Source organism: Culex pipiens, chromosome 2 (genome assembly GCF_016801865.2).
Source record: "Culex pipiens pallens isolate TS chromosome 2, TS_CPP_V2, whole genome shotgun sequence".
NCBI lineage: Eukaryota > Metazoa > Arthropoda > Insecta > Diptera > Culicidae > Culex > Culex pipiens.
Window position 1 is genome coordinate 91623946 of NC_068938.1, and position 23960 is coordinate 91647905.

The 23960-nt window shown below is 38.2% G+C and overlaps 2 protein-coding genes and 1 long non-coding RNA gene across 8 annotated transcripts in view; 1 reads left to right on the forward strand and 2 right to left on the reverse strand.

The window, feature by feature from the left end:
• Window positions 1-6554, forward strand: part of LOC120424964 (protein yellow) — a 51525-nt gene extending 44971 nt beyond the window's left edge. The window contains exon 3 of the mRNA XM_039589321.2: window positions 5086-6554. Within this exon, the coding sequence (XP_039445255.1) occupies window positions 5086-6197 (1112 nt within the window). The 3' untranslated portion in view covers window positions 6198-6554. The remainder of the gene's footprint in view (window positions 1-5085) is intronic.
• LOC128093192 (uncharacterized) overlaps window positions 1-23960 on the reverse strand; it is a 154865-nt gene that overhangs the window by 61713 nt on the left and 69192 nt on the right. The gene's annotated exons all lie outside the window — the stretch shown is intronic.
• On the reverse strand, window positions 11982-20826 carry LOC128093191 (myosin heavy chain, muscle-like). 6 transcript variants are annotated; one of them, XM_052709152.1, is made up of 15 exons: window positions 20513-20782; window positions 19003-19056; window positions 18580-18853; window positions 18357-18500; window positions 17917-18297; window positions 17695-17857; window positions 17532-17635; window positions 17062-17469; window positions 16206-16987; window positions 16023-16140; window positions 15696-15959; window positions 14531-15627; window positions 14395-14473; window positions 13144-14319; window positions 11982-13078 (listed from the first exon to the last, which is right to left on the reverse strand). In XM_052709152.1, exons 3-15 carry the CDS (start codon window positions 18784-18786, stop codon window positions 12170-12172), a joined length of 5832 nt encoding a protein of 1943 aa, XP_052565112.1. In that variant the 5' UTR covers window positions 18787-18853; window positions 19003-19056; window positions 20513-20782; the 3' UTR covers window positions 11982-12169. The 6 variants fall into 6 exon arrangements, with proteins under 6 accessions (XP_052565112.1, XP_052565115.1, XP_052565114.1 ...); XM_052709155.1 differs by lacking the exons at window positions 19003-19056; window positions 20513-20782 and adding an exon at window positions 20809-20826; XM_052709154.1 differs by lacking the exon at window positions 19003-19056 and having other exon boundaries at window positions 20586-20782.

Sequence of the window (23960 nt, forward strand, 5' to 3'; positions counted from 1 at the left end):
CATGAAAATCAATAGGCAAATTTGGATTCAGGAGGGTCAATTTAGTCTAGATCGATCAAAAACTGGCCTGTTACACGATTTGCTTCTAGACACGAGAAATGAGCAACTTTTTTTGAATTCGTGCCTTGACCAAAAAATTGGCGTGACGGGACAACGCAAAATTGCGTCAATCGTAACTCTAGTTCCTTTTGAGCAATTTTCGATTTCTTAGAAGCATTTTAAAGGGTTTTTCGAATACAAAGAGAATCCAAAATATGATGCAAATCCGATTTCACGAACCATTGCAAACTAAACAATTGTAATTTTTCGTGACGGGACAACGCTTCCATATACCCCCTTTTAAAAAGTCCTGTATAAATTTATACCTACAGAATCCGCTTTTGTCAATAAGAGGGCTTATAAAAGAGTCATTTTTCTACAAAATTCCGTTTAGAATGATTAAATATCTGCATTCCATCCATTAATTTGAGCAATTATTTGAAAAAGTTGGGAACATTAAAAATTTTCATCGTTTTTGCCTTCCTCACCTTACTGAGGAAAGGCTATAAAATCACTCGAAAAACGAAATTCTTAATTTGACCTCCTAGACCCACCTTCATGTATACTTATCGACTCAGAATCACATTCTGAGCAAATGTCTGTGTGTGTGGTGGGATGTTGATAAAAAAAATTGCACTGGATTATCTCGGCACTGGCTGCACCGATCTGGGCCGTATTGGTCTCATTCGATCCGTCTTGGGGTCTCATAAGTCGCTATTGAAAATTATAAAGTTTGGTTAAGTACTTCAAAAGTTATGCTAAAAAAACGATTCTAAAAAAGGCCGGAAGATTGTAAAAAGGGTGGTTTTTGTAAGAAACCTTGTCATGTTATACATTTTTAGAAAGGTATTCCAAGGAGTTCAAAAGTTTGAAGATCTGACAACCCTATCAAAAGTTATGCGCACTTAAGTGTTATTTATGCACTTTTTAGAGGCCGGATCTCATATATTTCGATGAAAACGTTGTCCGGATCTATCATGCGACCTGTCGATGGATAGGTGATCAAAAGACCTTTCCAACGAGTTCAAAAGATTGAAGATCTGATAACCCTATCAAAAGTTATAAGCACATAAGTGCCCTGAATTATGGAGATCTGACTAGCATTACCCTCTGAATGTGAGGAAGGCATCAACCACCTAAGAGTGGATTAAGTAACGTTTTATATTTTACAACTTCTGCTCACAGATATTTTCAGAATAGGAACTTTGGTGTAGAAATATGTGGTTCAAATAGTTGGAAAACATGGAAAATTATCAGAACCATCCAAAGTTCAACTTGAAAAAATGACTACTTGGTAAACATGTGCTAAGAATCGGTCATTTATCCGCCAAAACCAAAAATGATTTTTTTTATATATTTTTTATTTGACTTGAACTTTTTATGTATTGCTAATATTTGTATTAAATTTTGCAATCAAGACTAGCATTCCAAAAAGGTAAATATTCAATACTACGCCCTTTTGAAATGCCTGTGCCCCCCTTCAGCCCCCTCCTCGTTCCGCCTGTGGTTGGTTTTAAAATTTTCGGAAAGATCACAAAATTTTACCAATGCTTCGTTTTATAACATTACAAATTTCTTTTACTTTTATTCGCAGTATTTCAGCAACTTGAGGTCTAACCTTCAATGTTTCTTTGGCAATAATATTGGAAATGGTATCATATTTTGTAAAGAAATACATTTAGGAATGAGAGGTGAGCAACAAATTAGCGAGCCGCTCAAAGAGCCGATTCACTTAAAAGCGCAAACGAACCATGGAACCACGGTTCTTTTTGAAACTCCGGTCTTTTGAATGAACCGTTCCACGATGGAATGATTTTGAAAAAAATGTCTACTTGTGTGTATACTATACAAATATAATTCATAGAATTTCCAAAAATTGTAGTCGCAAATTTGTTTTGAGAATTGAAATTCGAAAATTGCTCCAACGGTGTATTTTTTTTGAGTACTTTAGGATAAAAGGTACTTTAGGCAGGTCGGAGGGGGGAATATTGCAATTTCTCATCAATATAAATATATTGAAAGACACTAAATAATACAAAACTTTGGAGCCCATATTTGAACACCACTTAAATGTTTTCAAACTCATATTTTTCAGTTACCTAGTTTTCTTAGAAATTTCAAAAGTTAATGATTTTCTTAACAAAGTAAAAAAAAACTTTTCACTGTGTACAATGATGTTCCTGATCTTAAATTAAAGTATTACCCGAATATACTAATTACCGAAGTATCACCGAATATAATTTGAGCATTTGAAATTGCTTAGCTTGTAAAATTTTAACAAAATATAATAAATAGTCTACGAGATTTTGGAAATTAAAAAATCCTTTTGCCCGATTAATATTCCACATTTACAGACTTTATCGATTTAATCAGAATGTAAAAAAGAATTCGCAGAGTATTTTCTCCAAATATCAGAATTTGTCCAATTTTGGCAGAAATAAAAGCAATTTCGTAAAATTAAGAGCAATTTTCTCCAAAGTTATTTAAGAGATCATTAATTTCTCGTGTATCACCAATACCTGCAATTTTGTCCTTGGTGTCTGATCAGATTTTTTTTTGCAAGAGATGCAAATTTTCGAATACTCACGTATAATTTCTGTATGGCAAAAAGCAAAGCAATCCACTTTAACGACCCCCGGGTCTTTTGTGGGCTCTGTTGCAAGTTTCTGCTCATTTCTAGGCATCCGAAGGTTATGTGTGGTGAGTCACCCAAAACCTCTTTTACGCAAATGGACCGACGTTTTACTTCCCCATCCGATAGAAGGCCAGGAGGATAAGGCGAGAATCGAACCCGCACCCCATAGCGGCAGCCGCAGCCGCTAACCACCGCGCCACGAGGCCGAATTTTTGTATGGATAGCGGCCTAAATTGTATTGGGGGATGGCGTCGCTATTTTTAGACCACGTTTTCCACTTTTTCTCCATCGAAACCGACTACTTTATCGACTTCATTTTGCTGGGCGAGATAGGACGCCGTCTATTTTTAGACGATGACTCAGCACTTTTCCACTATTGCACTTAAAAAACAGATGGCAGCACGATGTAACGCCACGTCTCTATGGAGCCTTGCACGGGTAAACCAAAAACACAAAATGGTTTCGTTGGTCTTAGAAAAGGCTCTCAAAAAGTTTAAGCCGAATAAAAAAAAAACAAAAAAAAAAACAAAAAAATAAAAGACACAAAATAACCGATTTCGTATAGAACCGTTTTTTATTTTTTTTTTAATGTATTTGTTTCGATGCTTGTGAAGCAAATATGGTACAAGAGAGCACACAAGCATCTATCTGTCAAAATATTAACTGTTTCAACAATTTAATCAGTAAAATAGCTCAAATAATCAAAAAACGGAAACAAAACACATGTGCAGTCTACCTAAAGGAGCATACCGATAGTTTCACAATAACAAATTTAACATTCTCAACCGCTTGATTGTAAGATTATGCCATTAAAAAATGCACCAAAACAAATGAATCTGTCTCGGGAATTGAAAGAAATACCACTTCAACTCGGAACCCAAAATTCTAAACAAGTTCCGGAATGGGAAAGCCTTGAGAACAGGCGGCACACAAAAACAACCGGGCCGCACACCTTTTGTAATATTCAGCACCAAATAGTCAATCAATCAATCAACCGGTTTGTCCAACGAAGACCGGTTGACCAGTCTGAAAGGTTAAGTGTCAGGCCGGTTTAGTCTAACGATAGATGGATTTATTTTCTAGCGTTGACTAAACTATCAGGTAAAACAATCAAGTGGACTGTAAAAATATAGCACTGATTCCTGCTTCCTAATGAAAGATGAAAAGTAGTTTTTACCCAGCTCGAATAAAACCTTGTTTGCAAGCGATGCCTACCTCTAAATCCGTTAATAGGTTAGATTTTATTGTTGAAAGGGTTACAGTCCAGACCCAGCTTTAACAACCTTCGAATATCATCAAGATATCCCAAGTGTTGATCAAAGCATATAAAGGAATGATGTGAGTTTTGTTCTTAGAACATGATCTGGTTCGCAAAAAAGAATCACGGAAAACTTTTTGAAGAACTAAATGACCCTTTTTTACAGTCGATTTTCTGGTTGATGATCTTCTCGATCTCAATTTCTTAATTTCTTCAATCCCATCAAACAGCTTATTCCGATGCTTTCCTTGTTTCAATTTTCTTCCAAGCTCGACGATCTATTCCTCGATGGTCTCTTGAATTTCATTTGCTTAACAATTTTTTGCGATCAAAAACATCTCTCCAACTTTTTTTTCGCGTGTAAAAAAAATCGCCAAAAATTCCGCGGAGGCAGTTGCTTAAAAAAAAGTTGGAACGATGTTTTTGATCGCAAAAAATACAGATTTGACCAACTGAAACCTTCAAAGTTCTAGGATCATCTAGACATCCTAACAAATCACTGGAAAAATGAGTTGAAGTGGCCGTTTCAACTTTTTTGGGAGGCATGGGCGTCCGTGTAAGTTGGACATGCGTTGGGCGTTCCAGTGTTCATAAAATCTCTTCTCGTTGTCATTTTTTCGCATTGAATTTTTTCCTTGCAAAGCACAGAAAATCACCCAAACTCCCCATTTTGTTCTACAAAGATCTACCGAGCATTTTTTTTCGTCGCGGATCGTGCTAATAAAACAACTCGGCATTTTGAAAGTTATGTTTTGTAGAACTGAACATTCTCCATTCGCCAAAACTATATTTAACTTTATTTCCAGCCAAGACAACATATAATGTCACAACCAATTTCGGATTCAAATTAAATAGTTCCATTGTGAGAAGCCAGGCGCCTCCATGGATTTGTTTTCAGAAAGAGAAATTCAATGGAGGCACTTGGTTTCTCAGTGCCGAGAATCTCAGGACGAAAAGAAGAACAGTGATAGTTTGAGTATGAGATCAAATTGATAAGATTATATGAGATGGATTTATTATGCGAACATGAAACAGCGGGTTTCAAATTGAAGCTATGCACTCAAAACTACTCTCCCTTATCACACTGTAATTTTGTTCTCCCTTATTGACGGTACCAATAAACTAATAAACTATTCCAATTTCCTCATTTCAGACACCACGACCCAATCGCCCAAGCTGCGACCCTATCCCAGCTGGAACGCCCACCGGCAAATGGGTGACGAGGAAGCGCCGGAGATCGTGTCCCCGTTCCGGATACGAGCCGATCGGTGCGGCCGGCTATGGGTCCTGGACACCGGCGTGTCGGACCTGCTCGGCGAAACAAAGGTACTCGCGCCAACGTCGCTGCTGGTGTACGACCTGCACAACGACAACCTGCTGCGGCGGTTCAAGTTCCCCGCGGACCACATCAAAGAGAGTTCGTTTTACGCAAACATCGCCGTCGAGGACACGGACTGTGACGATACCTTCGCGTACGCTGCCGATTTGGGCGCTCCCGGCCTTGTGGTGTACTCGTGGAAGTTGCAAGAATCGTGGCGCGTCCAGCATCACTTCTTCCATCCGGATCCGCTGGCCGGAAACTACACCATCACCGGGATTTCGTTCCAGTGGGACGATGGACTGTTTGGAATCGCACTGTCACGACCGCAGAGTGACGGCTTTGCCACGCTGTACTTCCACCCGTTGAGCTCGACCAACGAGTTCTCCGTTTCGACGAGGATTTTGCGAAATCAAACGCTAGCAACATCCGACAAGATCTACCGCGAGTTCAAAGTGTTGGGATCACGTGGTCCCAACGGTCAGGCTGGCGTTGCCTTCCTTGACCAGAAGACGGGTGTCATCTTCTACGCCTTGCCCAACCTGAACGCCGTGACCTGCTGGAAGACCTCGAACCGGGCGTACACCATCAAGTCCCTCGGACGAGTCTACATGAGCGTCACTGACATGGTGTTCCCGAACGACGTAAAGGTCGATGACGAAAGCAACCTGTGGGTGTTGTCCGACCGGCTCCACCAGTACATGTACTCCAGCCTCGATCCCAAGGACGTCAACTTCCGAATACTGACGGCGACCGTCAAAGACGCCATCGAAAACACAGCCTGTGATACGAAGATCAAACCGCTGCCGGACATCATCACCAACCTGGGCGACATCCTGCGGCCATCCACGACCACCGTTCCGCCCAAAACCAAATCCGCCGCAGCGTCGGTACTCACTTCCTTTGCCGTGCTGGCGGTGGCCGCACTCGCGAAGCTACTATTGTAAAGTTAAGAATGTCCAAAAAAGAAAGCACAGAAAACAACTTGGAAAAACAGTCAACTAGTTTTAAGTTTTAATGGCTCTTCTGGATCGCGTAGACGCTTAGCATAAATACAAATAAAAGCAAGGCAAAAAATCACAACATCCACTACTTTTGTAAATTATTTTCGCTTGTATAGAGTACTAGAAAGTGAGGAGGACGCGAGGAAAGATTACCAGAATTAATGTGTTAATTAATCAGTATTGGAAACGAAATAATCACAATCACACAAGTTTTAAACTATGCAATGTAAATTATTATACTTTTAAACTATTTAACTCCAAGGATAGAGAACAAAGCTGTAGAAGCACACAAATCAAAAAGTTTTGCAAAAAACTCACAATTGAACACGAAAAAGGCTCAGGTTGTTTTAGAACTTTACGAAAAAAGAAATCAAAACGGCATTGGTGCGTTACACTATATTTAAAAAATACTTAAATTAACAGTCAAAGTGTCATAACTGTGTTGCGTTGTTGTATCGTTGTCGTTACACACACGAAAGAAAAACAAAAAAAATAATAATAAAAACTATTGAAAACACTAAAATAGTACACTTCATTTCATGAGACGTGGAATGTACATTCCACGCTGAAACGGATTTATCTCTTATCCCCGAATCCCACTTTCCCGAATCAATCCCATTTCCACGAATATAATTTTCCCGAAAATTCCATACTCCCGAATGTCATTTACCTGAATGGCCATTTTACCAAATTGTCGTTTTCCCGTATAGACATAATCCCGCATGTTTATTTCCCCGAAAATTCAATTTTCCCGAACGTCACAATCCCTAATTTCAATTTTGCCGGATGAAAATGTGTTATTCGGGGAAATGGTTTTCGGGTAAATTACGGGGATGTGTCTTTACGGGGAAGTCCACTTCCATTCCATTCGGGGAAATGTATTTTCGGGAATGTGGGTTTTTGAGAAATGTTCTAGACTCTGATTCTGATGAACTTCTTAAAATATTTCTTTGTAAAGAATGTTTAATTTCATTATAAATGTCTTTGTAATTAAGAATTTATGAAAGGTGTATCGTTTTTTAACGCATAGTCGCCCTTACTGACGAAAGAAAAACGGAATAGTTCTAAAGATATCAAATTTATGGAGTCGCATGGTTTTCGATATAGATTTTATGGAGGGCTAATTTATCATACTATATAAACCCGTTTTTTTTATGTGTACTTAATTTTACTGCTCGGACAACCTGGGCTGCTTCTTTCCAATTCAGACTCGGAATCCCCTCGGATGTGTACGTAAACCCAAATTAGTGAGGTTAAACCAAGGATCAGACACGCATGCAGTTTACTGAAGTCACCGCCGGAGGCGCTTCCAATATTGTTTACGTGTGGTTTTTGAAAAGGTCGAATGAAATACATGCAATTATTATTTTTCCAAATTATCCCACCGGAAGTCGCGTACGTGTTTTTTGTACACACTTTGTAACGACACTTGTAAGAAATGCCAAAACATGTGACTTCCCGAAGGTTATTGGTTGGATCTTGGTTCGATTTTGACTTCACTCGCCTTGTATGTGGATGACAGTCGTTATGAAGCCGTGGGTTAACCCGGAAATAGACTTAAATATCATTGTTCGGCACGACGCCGAATGTTTTGTCAAGATTTGCGCAACTGCACTCAGTGTGTGCGAGTCCAGCCCTGCGTCGCTGTTAGCGACAGCGCTGCCAACGTGACAGCGTGAAACGACGCAACGACGAAAACGGCGCGAGCCGAAGCGCGCGCAAACGAACGAGCGGAGGCAGCGTTGCCACATGTACAGATTTATCTGTCATGGTACAGATTTTCAGCAAAGATTTGAGAACAGAATCTGTACGTACAGATGACAGATATTTGGGTTACCGTACTGATTTGTACAGATTTTCAGATAAAACAGATTCTTTCTCAAAATGATATTATTGAATAGTTAAGTTATTGCAATTATATCATTATTTAAAAACTTTTCATTGATTAAATCTAGTTTAACTTTTGAAACATTTAGAAATGGATCAAGCTTATATTTTTTAACGATCTTAGATCCATTTATGCTAGAATATTTTCTCTTATTACTAACCCCCAGTACGCCGCGGGTAATTGGCTCCCTCCCACTAACATTTACACACAAGATCCTCTGTAGTTTTAGGTTTTTCTTGAATTAAGAAAACTGCATTTACAAAAGCATACTCATTGCTAACCAGGTTTCAGTACCGACAAGGACCTAACAAATATAATGTATAGCATTTCGTTCTAATAAAGTTATAACATAATTTCCAGCATTTCCCATTCTTCTCAAAAATGATTTTAAAATGAAGGAGAACACAGGTAAAATAAAATCTAAAATACTTTAAAAATTTAATAAAAGTTGAACTGAATCATACAGAAAATAATGAGTCATAAAGTTTATTGTATTTTTTTAAATTAATTTGAGTATATTTTTAAATTACATGAAAACAACATGATTTTTTTTTATATTCATAATCTTGCTATTGCATTTAAAGCATTTTTTGCAAAAAAAGTTTAATAATAAAAATTATCTTTTTAGCATTCCATACTTTACATGCACTAAATTTGAAACATATTTACAACCGCCTTGTAGTTGCCTGAATATTAAAAAAAATAATCCTCGTTTTTCAAAACATTATTATTTGTTTCTTGAAAGGTAACGCCATTATGTCACATTAAACTATTTAATAAATGGAATCTGGTCAAAGTAAATTTTATTGAAAGTTTTCGATAAATCATGTTTTGCACCATCAACTGGGTCAATCGGGACTGCAGTCTGTATGAATATGGATTACAGTCTAACTTAGATTATTTAATTCTTAAATTCCTGAATTCTTAAATTCTGAAATTCTGAAATTCTGAAATTCTTAAATTCTCAAATTCTTAAATTCTTAAATTCTTAAATTCTTAAATTCTTAAATTCTTAAATTCTTAAATTCTTAAATTCTTAAATTCTTAAATTCTTAAATTCTTAAATTCTTAAATTCTTAAATTCTTAAATTCTTAAATTCTTAAATTCTTAAATTCTTAAATTCTTAAATTCTTAAATTCTTAAATTCTTAAATTCTTAAATTCTTAAATTCTTAAATTCTTAAATTCTTAAATTCTTAAATTCTTAAATTCTTAAATTCTTAAATTCTTAAATTCTTAAATTCTTAAATTCTTAAATTCTTAAATTCTTAAATTCTTAAATTCTTAAATTCTTAAATTCTTAAATTCTTAAATTCTTAAATTCTTAAATTCTTAAATTCTTAAATTCTTAAATTCTTAAATTCTTAAATTCTTAAATTCTTAAATTCTTAAATTCTTAAATTCTTAAATTCTTAAATTCTTAAATTCTTAAATTCTTAAATTCTTAAATTCTTAAATTCTTAAATTCTTAAATTCTTAAATTCTTAAATTCTTAAATTCTTAAATTCTTAAATTCTTAAATTCTTAAATTCTTAAATTCTTAAATTCTTAAATTCTTAAATTCTTAAATTCTTAAATTCTTAAATTCTTAAATTCTTAAATTCTTAAATTCTTAAATTCTTAAATTCTTAAATTCTTAAATTCTTAAATTCTTAAATTCTTAAATTCTTAAATTCTTAAATTCTTAAATTCTTAAATTCTTAAATTCTTAAATTCTTAAATTCTTAAATTCTTAAATTCTTAAATTCTTAAATTCTTAAATTCTTAAATTCTTAAATTCTTAAATTCTTAAATTCTTAAATTCTTAAATTCTTAAATTCTTAAATTCTTAAATTCTTAAATTCTTAAATTCTTAAATTCTTAAATTCTTAAATTCTTAAATTCTTAAATTCTTAAATTCTTAAATTCTTAAATTCTTAAATTCTTAAATTCTTAAATTCTTAAATTCTTAAATTCTTAAATTCTTAAATTCTTAAATTCTTAAATTCTTAAATTCTTAAATTCTTAAATTCTTAAATTCTTAAATTCTTAAATTCTTAAATTCTTAAATTCTTAAATTCTTAAATTCTTAAATTCTTAAATTCTTAAATTCTTAAATTCTTAAATTCTTAAATTCTTAAATTCTTAAATTCTTAAATTCTTAAATTCTTAAATTCTTAAATTCTTAAATTCTTAAATTCTTAAATTCTTAAATTCTTAAATTCTTAAATTCTTAAATTCTTAAATTCTTAAATTCTTAAATTCTTAAATTCTTAAATTCTTAAATTCTTAAATTCTTAAATTCTTAAATTCTTAAATTCTTAAATTCTTAAATTCTTAAATTCTTAAATTCTTAAATTCTTAAATTCTTAAATTCTTAAATTCTTAAATTCTTAAATTCTTAAATTCTTAAATTCTTAAATTCTTAAATTCTTAAATTCTTAAATTCTTAAATTCTTAAATTCTTAAATTCTTAAATTCTTAAATTCTTAAATTCTTAAATTCTTAAATTCTTAAATTCTTAAATTCTTAAATTCTTAAATTATTAAATTATTAAATTCTTAAATTCTTAAATTCTTAAATTCTTAAATTCTTAAATTCTTAAATTCTTAAATTCTTAAATTCTTAAATTCTTAAATTCTTAAATTCTTAAATTCTTAAATTCTTAAATTCTTAAATTCTTAAATTCTTAAATTCTTACATTCTTACATTCTTAAATTCTTAAATTCTTAAATTCTTAACTTCTTAAATTCTTAAATTCTTAAATTCTTAAATTCTTAAATTCTCTTAAATTCTTAAATTCATAAATGCTTTAATTCTTGAATTCTTAAATTCTTTGATATTTTTTAAATTTTAAATCTGGGTATGATTTGAAATTCTAGATTTTTTCTTTTTAGAATTTTAAATTTTTTGGATTATAATTTTGAATTTGAAGGATTTTGAATATATGAATTATTGAATTATATTATTTTAATTTTATTAATTTTTAATTATTAGAATTTTAAAGCTTTGAATTTGTTATTTTTAAATTTTGTTTTGTATATATATTTCTTTTTATTTTTTTAGTTTTAATATTTGTATTTTTGAATCTGTATGTTTATGGATTTTCTCTTTGGTTTACTTCTTTTCAAGCAAAATACATAATCCTTCCTTTTAATTTCAAGATTCTGCTTTGTGAGATTCGGCAACAAAAGGCTTTCGGAATTTTCTATATTATAATATCGATTACAAAATTATTGATACATTCAGTTGCAATAAAATAAACAAATTTTGAATATTTAAGTTTTTTCACTAGAACTTTTGCAAACAAACATCGCGCGAAGTAACGTCACGCGAAGAAACGTCTTTCCTTGGCCGTTTCTTGGGTGTTTTTTATATGGAGTTTTGCGTTCCTTCCGAGCTGCATATCAGCGTTTAGTGTTGTCATAAGATTGTTCAAAATGCATGTTAAAAAAAAGTTTTTTACAAAAAATATACCGTACAGATAATGGTACAGATATTCGCCATGCTTGGTGCAGATAAGACAGATTTTTGGACCTTCTGATACAGACGAGCATGTGGTAACACTGGCGGAGAGGGAGAGAGAGCGAAAAGTCACTCCGTTTCGAGACGCGAACGAGACACGTCGCGCAAGTGTAAATAAGAATCAGAAATTTGAAAGTTTTGTGAATTAAAAGGTGAAAAAGCAAGCCCCAGTGTTTTTATCACTCCAATCCCGAATACAGTCCACCCGCAGAATCCAGTTGGGGGATTTGGCCCCAACAATCATTCTGCTGATGTGAGCGTGTTCAGGGAGCGTAATTAAATCAATAGAGAAATAAGCAACATTTAAGATGTAGAGTTGCATAATTTAAAAAAAAAAAAAACATTTATTTTCGATTTATTTCACATAACCATTAGAATTTAATGCGGCTAAAAATATTTGTATTGCGATTTTCATTCCTGCACTGAATCATTTTACATTCATTCAATTATGTTGTTACAGAATAGAAAAGGTTATTATATAAACATTCCATAAAATTTTATTAAAAAAAATTCCCTAACGAGCTCAGCATCCACCACCGCCCTGAGCAGTGCTGCTAGCTCTGCCCCTGGAGCTAAACTTGGTAGCAGCTTGCTCGGCAACGTTCGCTCGTTCTTCAGCTTCCTCCAACTCCAGCTGGGCTTTGCGGAACTTGGCCAAGTTCAGTGCAGCAATCTCCTCCGCTTCCTCAATCTGTTTCTTGTACGTCGTGGACTTCTGCTGCAGCTTGTCAACCAGGTCCTGCGTTCGCTCGTGGTTCTTGCGATCTTCCTCCGACTGGAAGGAGAGCTCCTTGACGCGGCGCTCTGCCTTGCGAAGATTTTTCTGAGCTTCGTTATGCTTGCTCTGTTCACTGTCCAACGCGGCTTCCAGCTCTCGAATACGGTCTTCTTGCTTTTGAGTTGCCTTTTTGCCTCCCTTAAGAGTGCTCGATTCGGCATCATCCAGACGGGCTTGTAAATCTATAATTTGTACTTCAAGGGCTTTGCGCAGCTTCGCCTGGGTCTGGGCATGATCTTGTTCAGCACGGAGCTCATCAGCTAGACGAGCGGCATCAATCATAGCTTTCTTAGCCTTCTCCTCAGAGTTCTTGGCTTCGTTCAGCAGCTCATCCAGGTCGGAGTGCATAGTATGCAGCTCGGAGTCTCTCTTCCTTTTTGCTGCGGCATTTGACGCACTTTCAGCAGAAACTTCACTCAGCTGCTCGTGAGCATCGCTCAGCTCCTGTTCAGCTTGACGACGGCATCGATCGGAGTGCTCAAGCAGCACTCGTGACTCCTCAAGTTCATTTTGCAAAGCATGAGCGCGGCGCTTAGAGATACCAAGCTGTTCACGAGCTTCGTCACGAGCACGTTGTTCTTCTTGCGTGATTCCCTGTACGTCCTGTAGTTCTTGCTGGTATCGCTTGATGTTCTTTTGGGCCTCAGCGTTAGCCTACATTAGAAAAAAACACAACAGAATTAAACATGACTACAATAAAATTTACATGTGATTTGTACCTTGTTGGCATGATCCAAAGCTATCTCAAGCTCGTTGATGTCTGCTTCCAGCTTCTTCTTCATGCGCAGGGCCTCAGCCTTACTCTTGGCGTCAGCCTCGTGCGAGGCCTGTACAGATTCCAGGGCACGCTGGTGGTTCTTGCGGGTGTTTTCGAATTCCTCTTCCTTCTCCTGGATGCGGCGGTCAATTTCCTGGCGCACCTGAGACAGCTCAAGCTGAGCGCGCAGAACCTTGTTCTCCTCCTGTTCCAGAGCAGCCTCGGCTTCCTCAAGGGCGGCCTGCAGCTCGTCCTTCTCAGCCTCCAGGCGCTTGCGAGACTTCTCAATCTCGTGGATGTTGCGGCCGCCCTCACCGATCTGGTCCAGCAGATCTTTGACTTCATCGGCCAAGTTCTTGTTCTCGCGACGGACAGCCTCAAGCTGCTCCTGGCCCTCTTCGTAGGCACCCTTGAGACGGAACAGCTCGGTCGAGTAATTGCGGCATTCCTTCTGGGAAGCATCCAGCTCACCCGCCAGATCGTCGACCTTGAGCTTCCACTCGCCGATGATCTTATCGAACGACCTATGTTTCTTTTCAGCGGAGTTGGCAATCACAGTAGAACGACCCACTTCAAGCTGTAAATCCTCAATTTCGGTAGACAAGCGTTGTTTGGTCTTCTCCAAAGCGATAACCTTCTGGGTAAGCGACTCAATGGTCTCCTCAGCCTCGGCAAGGCGGGCCTGCAGCTTCCTCTTACCTTCCTCGAGTTCTTCAGCACGACTGACTCCTTCAGACTCATACCTACTACGCCATAGCTGAGCTTCAGCATAGGTCTTGCTGAGTTGACGACGTATGTCTCCTTTGCCCTCAGCCTCCTCCTCAACCTGATCACGTAAGTTGTCAAGGTCATGCTCCAGATTGCGGAACTTGCCAAGTAGGGTAGCCCGTTCGCGAGACTCCTCGTCGGCCAGTCGCTTGGTATCCTCTAGCTGCTGACTAAGAGAAATCTTGAGCTTGCTAAGCTGTGCAACCTGGGACTCGGCAGTCTCCAATCGACGCAGCAGGTCGGAGTTCTCAACGCTGAGCTTTTTCTTCGAAGCATCAAAGTCGTTCAGAGTACGATTCGTTTCATTGTGCTTGCCATGTATATGATTGAGATTATGCTGTAGCTGTTTGGCAATCTTCTCCTGACCAGCCTGTTGATTAACACAAAGATGTAAGTGACAAATAAGTACAGATTCATTTCATTCGTCAAATAATTTTTCAGTTACCTTATCACGCGCAAGTTGATCGCAGGACGAACGAGTTTTGTTCAACTCATTGTACATGTTAGCCCGGTCGTGTTCAGCCCTTAAACGAAATAAGTGTTAGGATTGTAAGCAATCATGTAATTTCTTACATACTAACTTCATCTTCAGTTTGTTGAGTTGATCCACCTGTTCAGCCATCTCAGCAACGGCATCGTTGTGCTTCTTACGCAAGCTAGCCAGGGTACTCTCATGCTGGATATTGGCCTCTTCCAAATCACGGCGCAGCTTGGCGAGTTCAACATCTCGCTTCCTGTTAAGATCAATTTGAGCTGAGGTGGCACCACCAGCTTCCTCTAGACGCTCACCGAAATCTTCCAGCTCTCGAGCCAAATCGGCACGCTGCTTCTCAGCCTTGGCACGAGCCTGACGTTCAGATTCGACTTCATCCTGGAGCTCTTCTATGCGGCCTTGCAGTTCTTTGATCTGTTTTTGCAGCTTCCCTACCAAGTTCTGTTCGGTTTCAACATTAGCGGACAAGGCAGAGATTTCTTTATCCTTCCGAATTATAGTTTGCTCTAGCTCTTTTCTATTGCGTTCAAGGTCCAAAACCGCTTCACGTGTGAGTTTCAATTCTCCGTCAACCTTGCGTTTGTTTTTATCCACATCTCCTCGAAGTCTTTTTTCACGATCCAGAGATTCCTCCAGCTCATCTAAAGTCTGCTCTAGTTTGGCCTTTACTTTATTTAAATGGTTAACCTTATCTTCAGCGGCCTGCAGCTCTTCTCCGTTCCTTTGATTAACCTCACCCTGCATCTTCTTCTCCTTGTTCAGCTTGTTGATCAGCTCATCCTGATGAGCGATTTCATCGTTCAAGTTGCGGATCGTGTGATCCTTAGATGCTTTGTCATGTTCAATCTTTTGGATCTGCAGTTCCAGGTCCTCAGCATCCTTCTTCTGGCCGGAGATCTCCTGCTCCAACTTCTTCTTTGTTTGGAAGAGCTGATTGCGGGCATCTTCTTCCTGAGCCAAACGCTCCTGAGTATCACGCAACTGGTTTTCAAGATCGTTCTTTTGCGCGGTTAACTTGGCGGCCTTCTCCTGGTATTCTTGGAGAGCTCCCTTCTCACCGGACAGCGAGTCAAGCAGAGCGGTCTTCTCGGCTAACAGTTTGCTGTTCATAGCTTCCAATTCCTTACGCAATTTCTCTTCCTTCTCCAGTGCTTCTGTTGCATGTTGGGCCTTCTCTTCCAGTTTCTGAAATTATGAAATTATGGCCAGAGTTATGGATTTAGTTTTACCAGACATCAACTAAGAATACTCACAGCAATCTGGTCCTCAACGCGAGACACGTTGAGCAGTGGCTTGACCTTGCCCCACAGTTTCCACCAGGCCCAGGTACGGAGTTTCAAGTACTTGCGCAGATTACGCTGAACAACTTCCAGAGAGGTTCGCTGTACCTGCGCCTTCTTGAACTCCTTACGATCCAGGTAACCACGGCACCAAGACTGGACCCAGGTCATAATCTTGGACAGACGCTCATCACGGAACTCTTCCATTTGACCCAGGACACCGGCACGGAAGAAAATCTGTATGGGAATGAACCAGTGAAAGCTAAATAACATATATCAAGCAAAAAGGTGCGGACTAACCTTCGTGTGACCAATACGGAACAAGTCGGGATCAAGAGCGACTGCTTCCATACACTTCTCAGCGGCTACCTTTCCTTCAGGTTCGGCCTGCATGGCAGCTGGGGCCAAAATCAGATATCTGAGAAGAAGGGGAAATTTTGTCAATTCCTAATCTGAGTGGCATAGACATGGCTGACTACTAACCGTTGCTTGAAATCAGGATAGTTCATTCTGTTCGGGAAGCCCTTACGACAAATACGAATGCCCTCAAGTACACCGTTACAGGTCAGCTGGTGCATAACCAAGTGAGCATCGATAAGACCGGTCTGCTTCAACTCGTTGGGAATGATGCAACGGACAAAGTGAGGCGAAGTGGAGCACAGAGTTCTGATCAGATTGTTCAACTGTTCCTTGTAGGCCGAAGATACAGTGGCGAAACCGGCACCCTTTTTACCACGTCCACCGCCCTTACCACCCTTGCCATCATCAGCGCCTGGTGGTGGACCAGACTGTCCCGGGTGATCAGCGAAGATCTCAACAATAAGCGCGTTGGTACCCTTCTTGAACTGATCGACGACAGTGTCGTTCAGCGGATCCTTGTTCTTCTCAAGCCATCCGGTGATGTTGTACGTGACAACGCCAGCGTAGTGACCAATGGCAAAGTGACCCGCCGGGATACCTGGCTTCGACGGTCTTGGCTTCTGGAATGGAGGAGACTTGCCCAAATGGTTCGTCATCAGCTTCTCAGCAAAGGTTTGATCGGTGGCTTTCGGGAACATAGACTCTTCCTCAAGAATGGACAGGATACCCATGGGTCTCTCAATCAGCTCAATACAGGCCAGCAAGTCCATACCGAAATCAATGAAGGCCCAGACGATACCCTCCTTCTTGTACTCCTCTTGTTCCAGGACAAACATGTGATGGTTGAAGAACTGCTGAAGCTTCTCATTGGTAAAGTTAATACAAAGCTGCTCGAACCCGTTGTACTACATATAAGGAAAAGATTGAATTATTTTATTGACAGTTGTTCAATTTCGTTCCCAACGGTTGAGAAACTTACGTCGAAGATCTCGAAACCAGCAATATCAAGCACACCAATGAACTGAGCGCGCTTCTGCTTGGTGTCCAGAGTCTCGTTACACTTCTTGACCAGCCACTTGAACAGACGATCGAAAATACCCTTGCAGAGAGCACCAACAGAGTTCGTGACCTGGTCCTTGTTCTGACCCTTGGTGACGAACTCGGCACCGACCTTGATGCGTGGCTTCAGCAGGTTCTTGTAAAGATCCTCAGTGACACAACCCAGCAGCTTAGCGACGCGATCACCCTCATCAGTGCCGTCAGCTTCTGCTTGCTCTTCGCGACCCTTTTGTTTGAACTTCATGCCTCCCATGTGCATGACAGCGGCGGTAATCCTGTAGATGTTGTCCTTCTCCTCCTGTGTGAAGCCCAGGATGTTGAAGGCTTCCTGTTTGGATTGGAATTATGAATCATGAGTACTTGTATCAATGATTATCTTGAGATACGTACATCGGTTAGAGCACACTCCTCGCCATCATCGACATTGGGGATAGTAACTTTACCCTGGGATACGTTGTAGTAGTCGTAAATATCGTTGGACAAGTAGCACATCTCTGTTGGTTAAAATTTTCTTTATCATCATGAATACAAACGATTTATAGAAGCACCTTACCTTTCAATCCTTTGACCGAGCCGGACATCATCTGGTAGAAGATGTGGTAGGAGCGCTCCAGAGTCTGCTGAGAGATGACACGGGCCTTCTCCAGCAGGTAGGTCTCAATATCAGCTCCACCCAGCTTACCGGAGGCAGTAAAGTGGATACGGATGAATTTACCCTAGGATAAACGAAGATAGGTACCAGCTTTTTGTTGAAATTAGCATGAGTGATGCTTACGAATCGAGACGAGTTATCGTTACGGACGGTCTTGGCGTTACCGTAGGCTTCCAGTACGGGATTGGTCTGTACGACCTGATCTTCAAGGGAGATCTTCTTGTCCTCTTCAGCGCTCTTCTTGCTCGACGCACCAATGGTGGCGAAGTACGCAATGACCTTCTTGGTGTTCTCAGTCTTTCCGGCACCAGACTCACCGGTAATCAACATAGACTGGTTCTCCTTGTTGGACAACATGTTTACGTAGGCACCGTCAGAAACGGCAAACAAATGGGGAGGAACCTCATTACGACGCTTGCCTCGGTACATCTTGGCGGCACGCATGGTGTAAAGTGGCCAACGCTTGTACGGGTTGATTACAATACAGAACAAGCCAGAGTACGTCTATGAAGGTGGAAAGACACGGTTTACATCCTCGTTTCATGTTCTTCTTCAATACTTACATAAATAAGTTGGGAACGATAACGCTCTCTCAGGTTATGCAGGACAGAGGCATCGTTAAGATATGTCAAGTTGGATAAATCCTCGCATTTTTCGTATTTGGGTGGGTTGACCTGGCCTACCAGATCCTTCTTGAAATCCTTACACTATGGGTTGCACAGAAAATAGAAAGGGAGAATGTGGTTGATTTCACCGCAGTGTCTTAATGAACTGTAAGATCTTTACCTCACCACCGGGAAGTGCCACCGTGACCAGATCACCCTTGGTGGCCTTGATCTCACCCTGCAGAAAACCCTCTTTTTCGTCGGGAACCCAACAAGCCTTCTTGCCATCGTAAGGTTTTGCCATAGCTTCTTTTTTCATCTCCTCAGAGACGAACAGCCATGGGCCTGGATCGGGGTCATCTCCGACTTGGACCACTGGCTTCGGCATCTTTAACTACTTTCACACTTTTTCAGAGTTCTGAGTCCAAAACGATTTTTCTATTTACGGGATATTTCTACAGTTATATAAGTTTTAGTGTTATTGCAAACAATTTTTCTCACTGCGTTATTTTTAAGAGTATCTTAGAAGGGGAAGAATAGCCAAAATATTTGAATAATTGATATATTTAAAATGTTTTATGCGAAAAAACGTTACTTTATCTACCTTTAGGTGGTTGGTGCCTTCCTCTCATTTAAAGATTGAATTCCCCCCTACAGACTTTTTGTCAAGATTTTACATACACCACCGTGGGGAAATAGATTGAGGTTATGTAAATTCAGAGCATTTTTTAAATTGCTTGTAATTTTAGATAGGTAAGTCAGATCTTGAAAATGCTTAATCCACAATGGTTATTTCAGAACCTTTTAAAAAATATATAATATGGCATGCGAAAAAAACAAAGTTGACTTTATAGATGTCGGCCACCTTTGCTAGTACCAACCACTAGTGTCTTCCTTTTTATCAACAAGGACTTCGCCACCCTGGGCTCCTAAGTGTATGAAAGTATGGCACGGAGCGACGGCACCGAATACCCATATTTACACAAAGAATTTTAGAGCGCCCGCCGCGGGATTCGAACCGGCGACCTCTGGATTGTGAGTCCAGTGCGCGGTCCGATTGATCCACACGGGCGGGCAGCATGCTTCCATGCAAAAACCACCCTTTTTGCAAATTGCGAAATTTATATGCAGCAGTTTTTTCAGTAAACTTTTGATGTGCTTCACTAAATCTTATAAATTTCAATAGGGACTTATGGGACCCCAAGACGAATCGAATGAGGTCAATACGGTCCAAATCGGCTAAGTCAGTGACGAGATATTCCAGTGACATTGATTCGGTACACATGTCTACATACAGCCAAACACACAGACATTTGCTCTGCTGGTGATTCTGAGTCGATATGTATAAATGACGGTAGGTCTAGGAGGTCTACATAAAAAGTTCATTTTTCGAGTGATTTTATAGCCTTTCCTCAGTAAAGTGAGGAAGGCAAAAACCCCGATTTTCACTTTTTCCTAATTTTAAGAACAAATTTTAACATTAAATATTATTGGGTACACACATTTTGAAAAATATTTGCAACGGCTTTACGATCAGAAAAAAGCAATTTGTCCGATAAACTTTCGCTAAACTGTTCACTAGGGCTATGTTTCAACCCTCCGAATGCATCTATCTTGGTTGAAACTCCTAGGACGATGCATTGCGATGAGTTGACCGTTATGCATTTGGCTCAAATTCGGTAATCGAAATCGTCAAAAATACATAATTCCCTTAAAAGTGATCCAAATTTATCATATTGATTTCATAGAAACCACAGGCGATGCATTGCGTCAAATGTGAGTAATAATCTCAACGCTTTGAGTCCAGGTGGAATCTTGTAAATGTTTTCAAATTATGTCACACAAACATCATGGCTCTACGAGAGTCCTAAATTTGCGTATCAGTCAGTGGTTCTTAAGTTTACCAAAACATGCCTGTATTTTAACCAGCTATCACAGTTGAATATTGTACATCTTGAATTCAAACAAATAAAAAAAAAAGTTATGTTATTAATTACATAACTTATTTTAAAACACTCTAACTCTTTTTTTCAGAAAGTTTTCTGAGTTGTGTTCAATTTCTTATCCGCCATATATATTTTTTAAAGGACGACTTTGACACTAATCAGCTGTACCTAATAATATCACTCGTATCCCAGACAAATTGCGACTTGCTGCTATTAAAAGCTCTAGATTTCACAACTTCACCCAAAATCACTCAAAACGTTGATCCGTCGAGCAAATCTTGCGTTAGTTCGTCGCTTTTGGAATCAGCGCAGTATGTAATCCTTAGCGCGTGTGGTGATATTATGTAATAAATTTCGAATGCCAATATAATAATTTTATTTTTGAACAAAGATTTTCCAACGTCTTGAACGAACAAATACCCGACGACGACTGACGGATCCCGATTTATTCGAATCGCAAATACCGTTGGTTTCTAATTCGATCAAGTCTTTATTAAGTCCTTCACACAGACTTGGAAGAATTAAAATAGAATCGCTTGCATTTATCCTTTTAAAAGACGATCTGTATCCCTCGGGAATCGCGACGAGACTGAGCTGACGAGCTGCAAATCCCGGTTGATCAAGTGGCCGTGAAGGTGGCCGAATGGCCACCGACTGACTGTTCCAGAGAGGTCGAGTTCGCTTCAGGGTGACCGCTTGATTCGGGAAAGTCTAGAAGATTCTGAAATCTTACAGTTATAATTTATTTTGTTAGTTCACAAATAATTGCACATAGCTCAGCTCTGGAATAATTAAGCCCCGTTTCTTTAAATGATTGAAAATCTATTCCATTAACTTTGTTGCTGTTGATCTTAATAAAAGTGTTTGAAATCAAATGTTCTGGAGAATCTTTTTGAACTTTTGGTACTTTTTCTTATCTATATTCTAATATTGTTGAACACGAACCCAATCCCGTAACAATTTGATTATAAAAATTGACAAACTTTATTGTGAATCCTTTGGAAGATAGATGTTCAACGGAGATGTGCACCGTTAAATGGACATGTCATCACCGAAATACATTTCAGAACAAAGAAAATATAATTTACACACCCCAAAGTAATATTTCGCCAGAGAATCGCTAAGCTTCAGGGTTGCATCGAGCGATATCTATTTTTGTAAACCAAAGCTCAATCAATGAAATCGAATGTCTTTGTAGTCGTGGCCTTTGTCCAAACGTGTTGCTCTTTACTTACCATCAGCAAGCTATTTTCTGTTTTGGGAAAGCACTTCAGCAATACATCTAAATATCATTCAAAAATCAAATTGTTCTCGCTACTGCATGGCATTGATCTCTAATGCAAGATTACTACTATCCAGACCTCTTTTCAAACTGACAACCTTTGGATTGCCGACACGTTCAATCACGTGGTAGCTGTTTGACATAAGGCGTCGTGGTGTTCATCAAACTTTCATAGCATGCCAAGGAAAATTTTATGCTTTTTTCTGAGGAAAACCGATGATTACGACGACCCCGGACGTATTGCCGTTGAGCTCGATCAGAGTTGAACGAATCAACCTAGTCTCTTCGGGAAAGTTGTTCTCCATACCATTCCGTTTTCACCAGAACTTTGGTAGCGATTGAACAGAAAATTAAAATTTCCCATAGAAATTCCCATATTTATTTTAAATTAAATTTTAAATTTAACCCGCTTGAGACGAGCCTGTTTTCAACTAAACAAGATGATGATATTTGGCGTGAGAATCCCTATGGATATGATACAAGGGAAATAATAGCAGAACTTGATATAAGATTTTTTCAAAATCCGTACCCACTAGGTTGGTCCAATTCCGCTTTTACTCGGAGCTACCCCCTGAAATAAAAGATTGACCCATTCCTAGGCTAAATTCCAAATTTGTGCTCATTCTGACCACGGGAGCCCCTCCCTCTAATCCCCTGAATTTTTTTAGGAAAAAATTGTCAAAATTTATGGAGAAAAGCAACTGGTTCAGTTTTTTACCTATGGAAGGCGCAATAACTATCCAATTTCTTCCAAATCTCGGAACTAAAATCATCATTAAATTTAATAAAGGGGCTACCTACACAGCAAAAAATAAGTATTATTTTGGAAGGTTGAATTTAGGAAGGCTGAAAATTTGATTGGTTTAATATTACCTCATTTTTGAGTAATTTTACCTAAATAATGTATAAAAATGTGAACCTGATAAAAATTCACCAGTTCCTGATGTAATATTACACTTTTTTTTGACACGAAATCTGCCATCATTCCCTGATGTATATTCCCAGATTTTGTTTTCTGTGTAGAAACAATCATTTTACGGGTATTTTTAAATTCATGTACGTGTTAGCTCGCCTTATGATCATTTTCGGAAGTTTATAACTTTTTAGCAAAACTTCCTAAAAATATTGTATCCTCGGAAAAGTTTTTCCAAATTTAATATGGGTAATTCTCTACCAACTCACACGAAATCGGGAAAAGTTGCCCCGACCCCTCTTCGATTTGCGTGAAACTTTGTCCTAAGGGGTAACTTTTGTCCCTGATCACGAATCCGAGGTCCGTTTTTTGATATCTCGTGACGGAGGGGCGGTACGACCCCTTCCATTTTTGAACATGCGAAAAAAGAGGTGTTTTTCAAAAATTTGCAGCCTGAAACGGTGATGAGATAGAAATCTGGTGTCAAAGGGACTTTTATGTAAAATTAGACGCCCGATTTGATGGCGTACTCAGAATTCCGAAAAAACGTATTTTTCATCGAAAAAAACACTAAAAAAGTTTTAAAAATTCTCCCATTTTCCGTTACTCGACTGTAAAAAATTTTGGAACATGTCATTTTATTGGAAATTTAATGTACTTTTCGAATCTACATTGTCCCAGAAGGGTCATTTTTTCATTTAGAACAAAATTTTTCATTTTAAAATTTCGTGTTTTTTCTAACTTTGCAGGGTTATTTTTTAGAGTGTAACAATGTTCTACAAAGTTGTAGAGCAGACAATTACAAAAATTTTGATTTATAGACATAAGGGGTTTGCTTATAAACATCACAAGTTATCGCGATTTTACGAAAAAAAGTTTTGAAAAAGTTACTTTTTGCGTTTCTCTTTGTTTCGTCGTCCGTGTCTGTCGCGAGTGACCATGAACGGCCATGATCGATGACGACCAACTTTTTCAAAACTTTTTTTCGTAAAATCGCGATAACTCGTGATGTTTATAAGCAAACCCCTTATGTCTATATATCAAAATTTTTGTAATTGTCTGCTCTACAACTTTGTAGAACATTGTTACACTCTAAAAAATAACCCTGCAAAGTTAGAAAAAACACGAAATTTTAAAATGAAAAATTTTGTTCTAAATGAAAAAATGACCCTTCTGGGACAATGTAGATTCGAAAAGTACATTAAATTTCCCATAAAATGACATGTTCCAAAATTTTTTACAGTCGAGTAACGGAAAATGGGAGAATTTTTAAAACTTTTTTAGTGTTTTTTTCGATGAAAAATACGTTTTTTCGGAATTCTGAGTACGCCATCAAATTGGGCGTCTAATTTTACTTAAAAGTCCCTTTGACACCAAATTTCTATCTCATCACCGTTTCAGGCTGCAAATTTTTGAAAAAC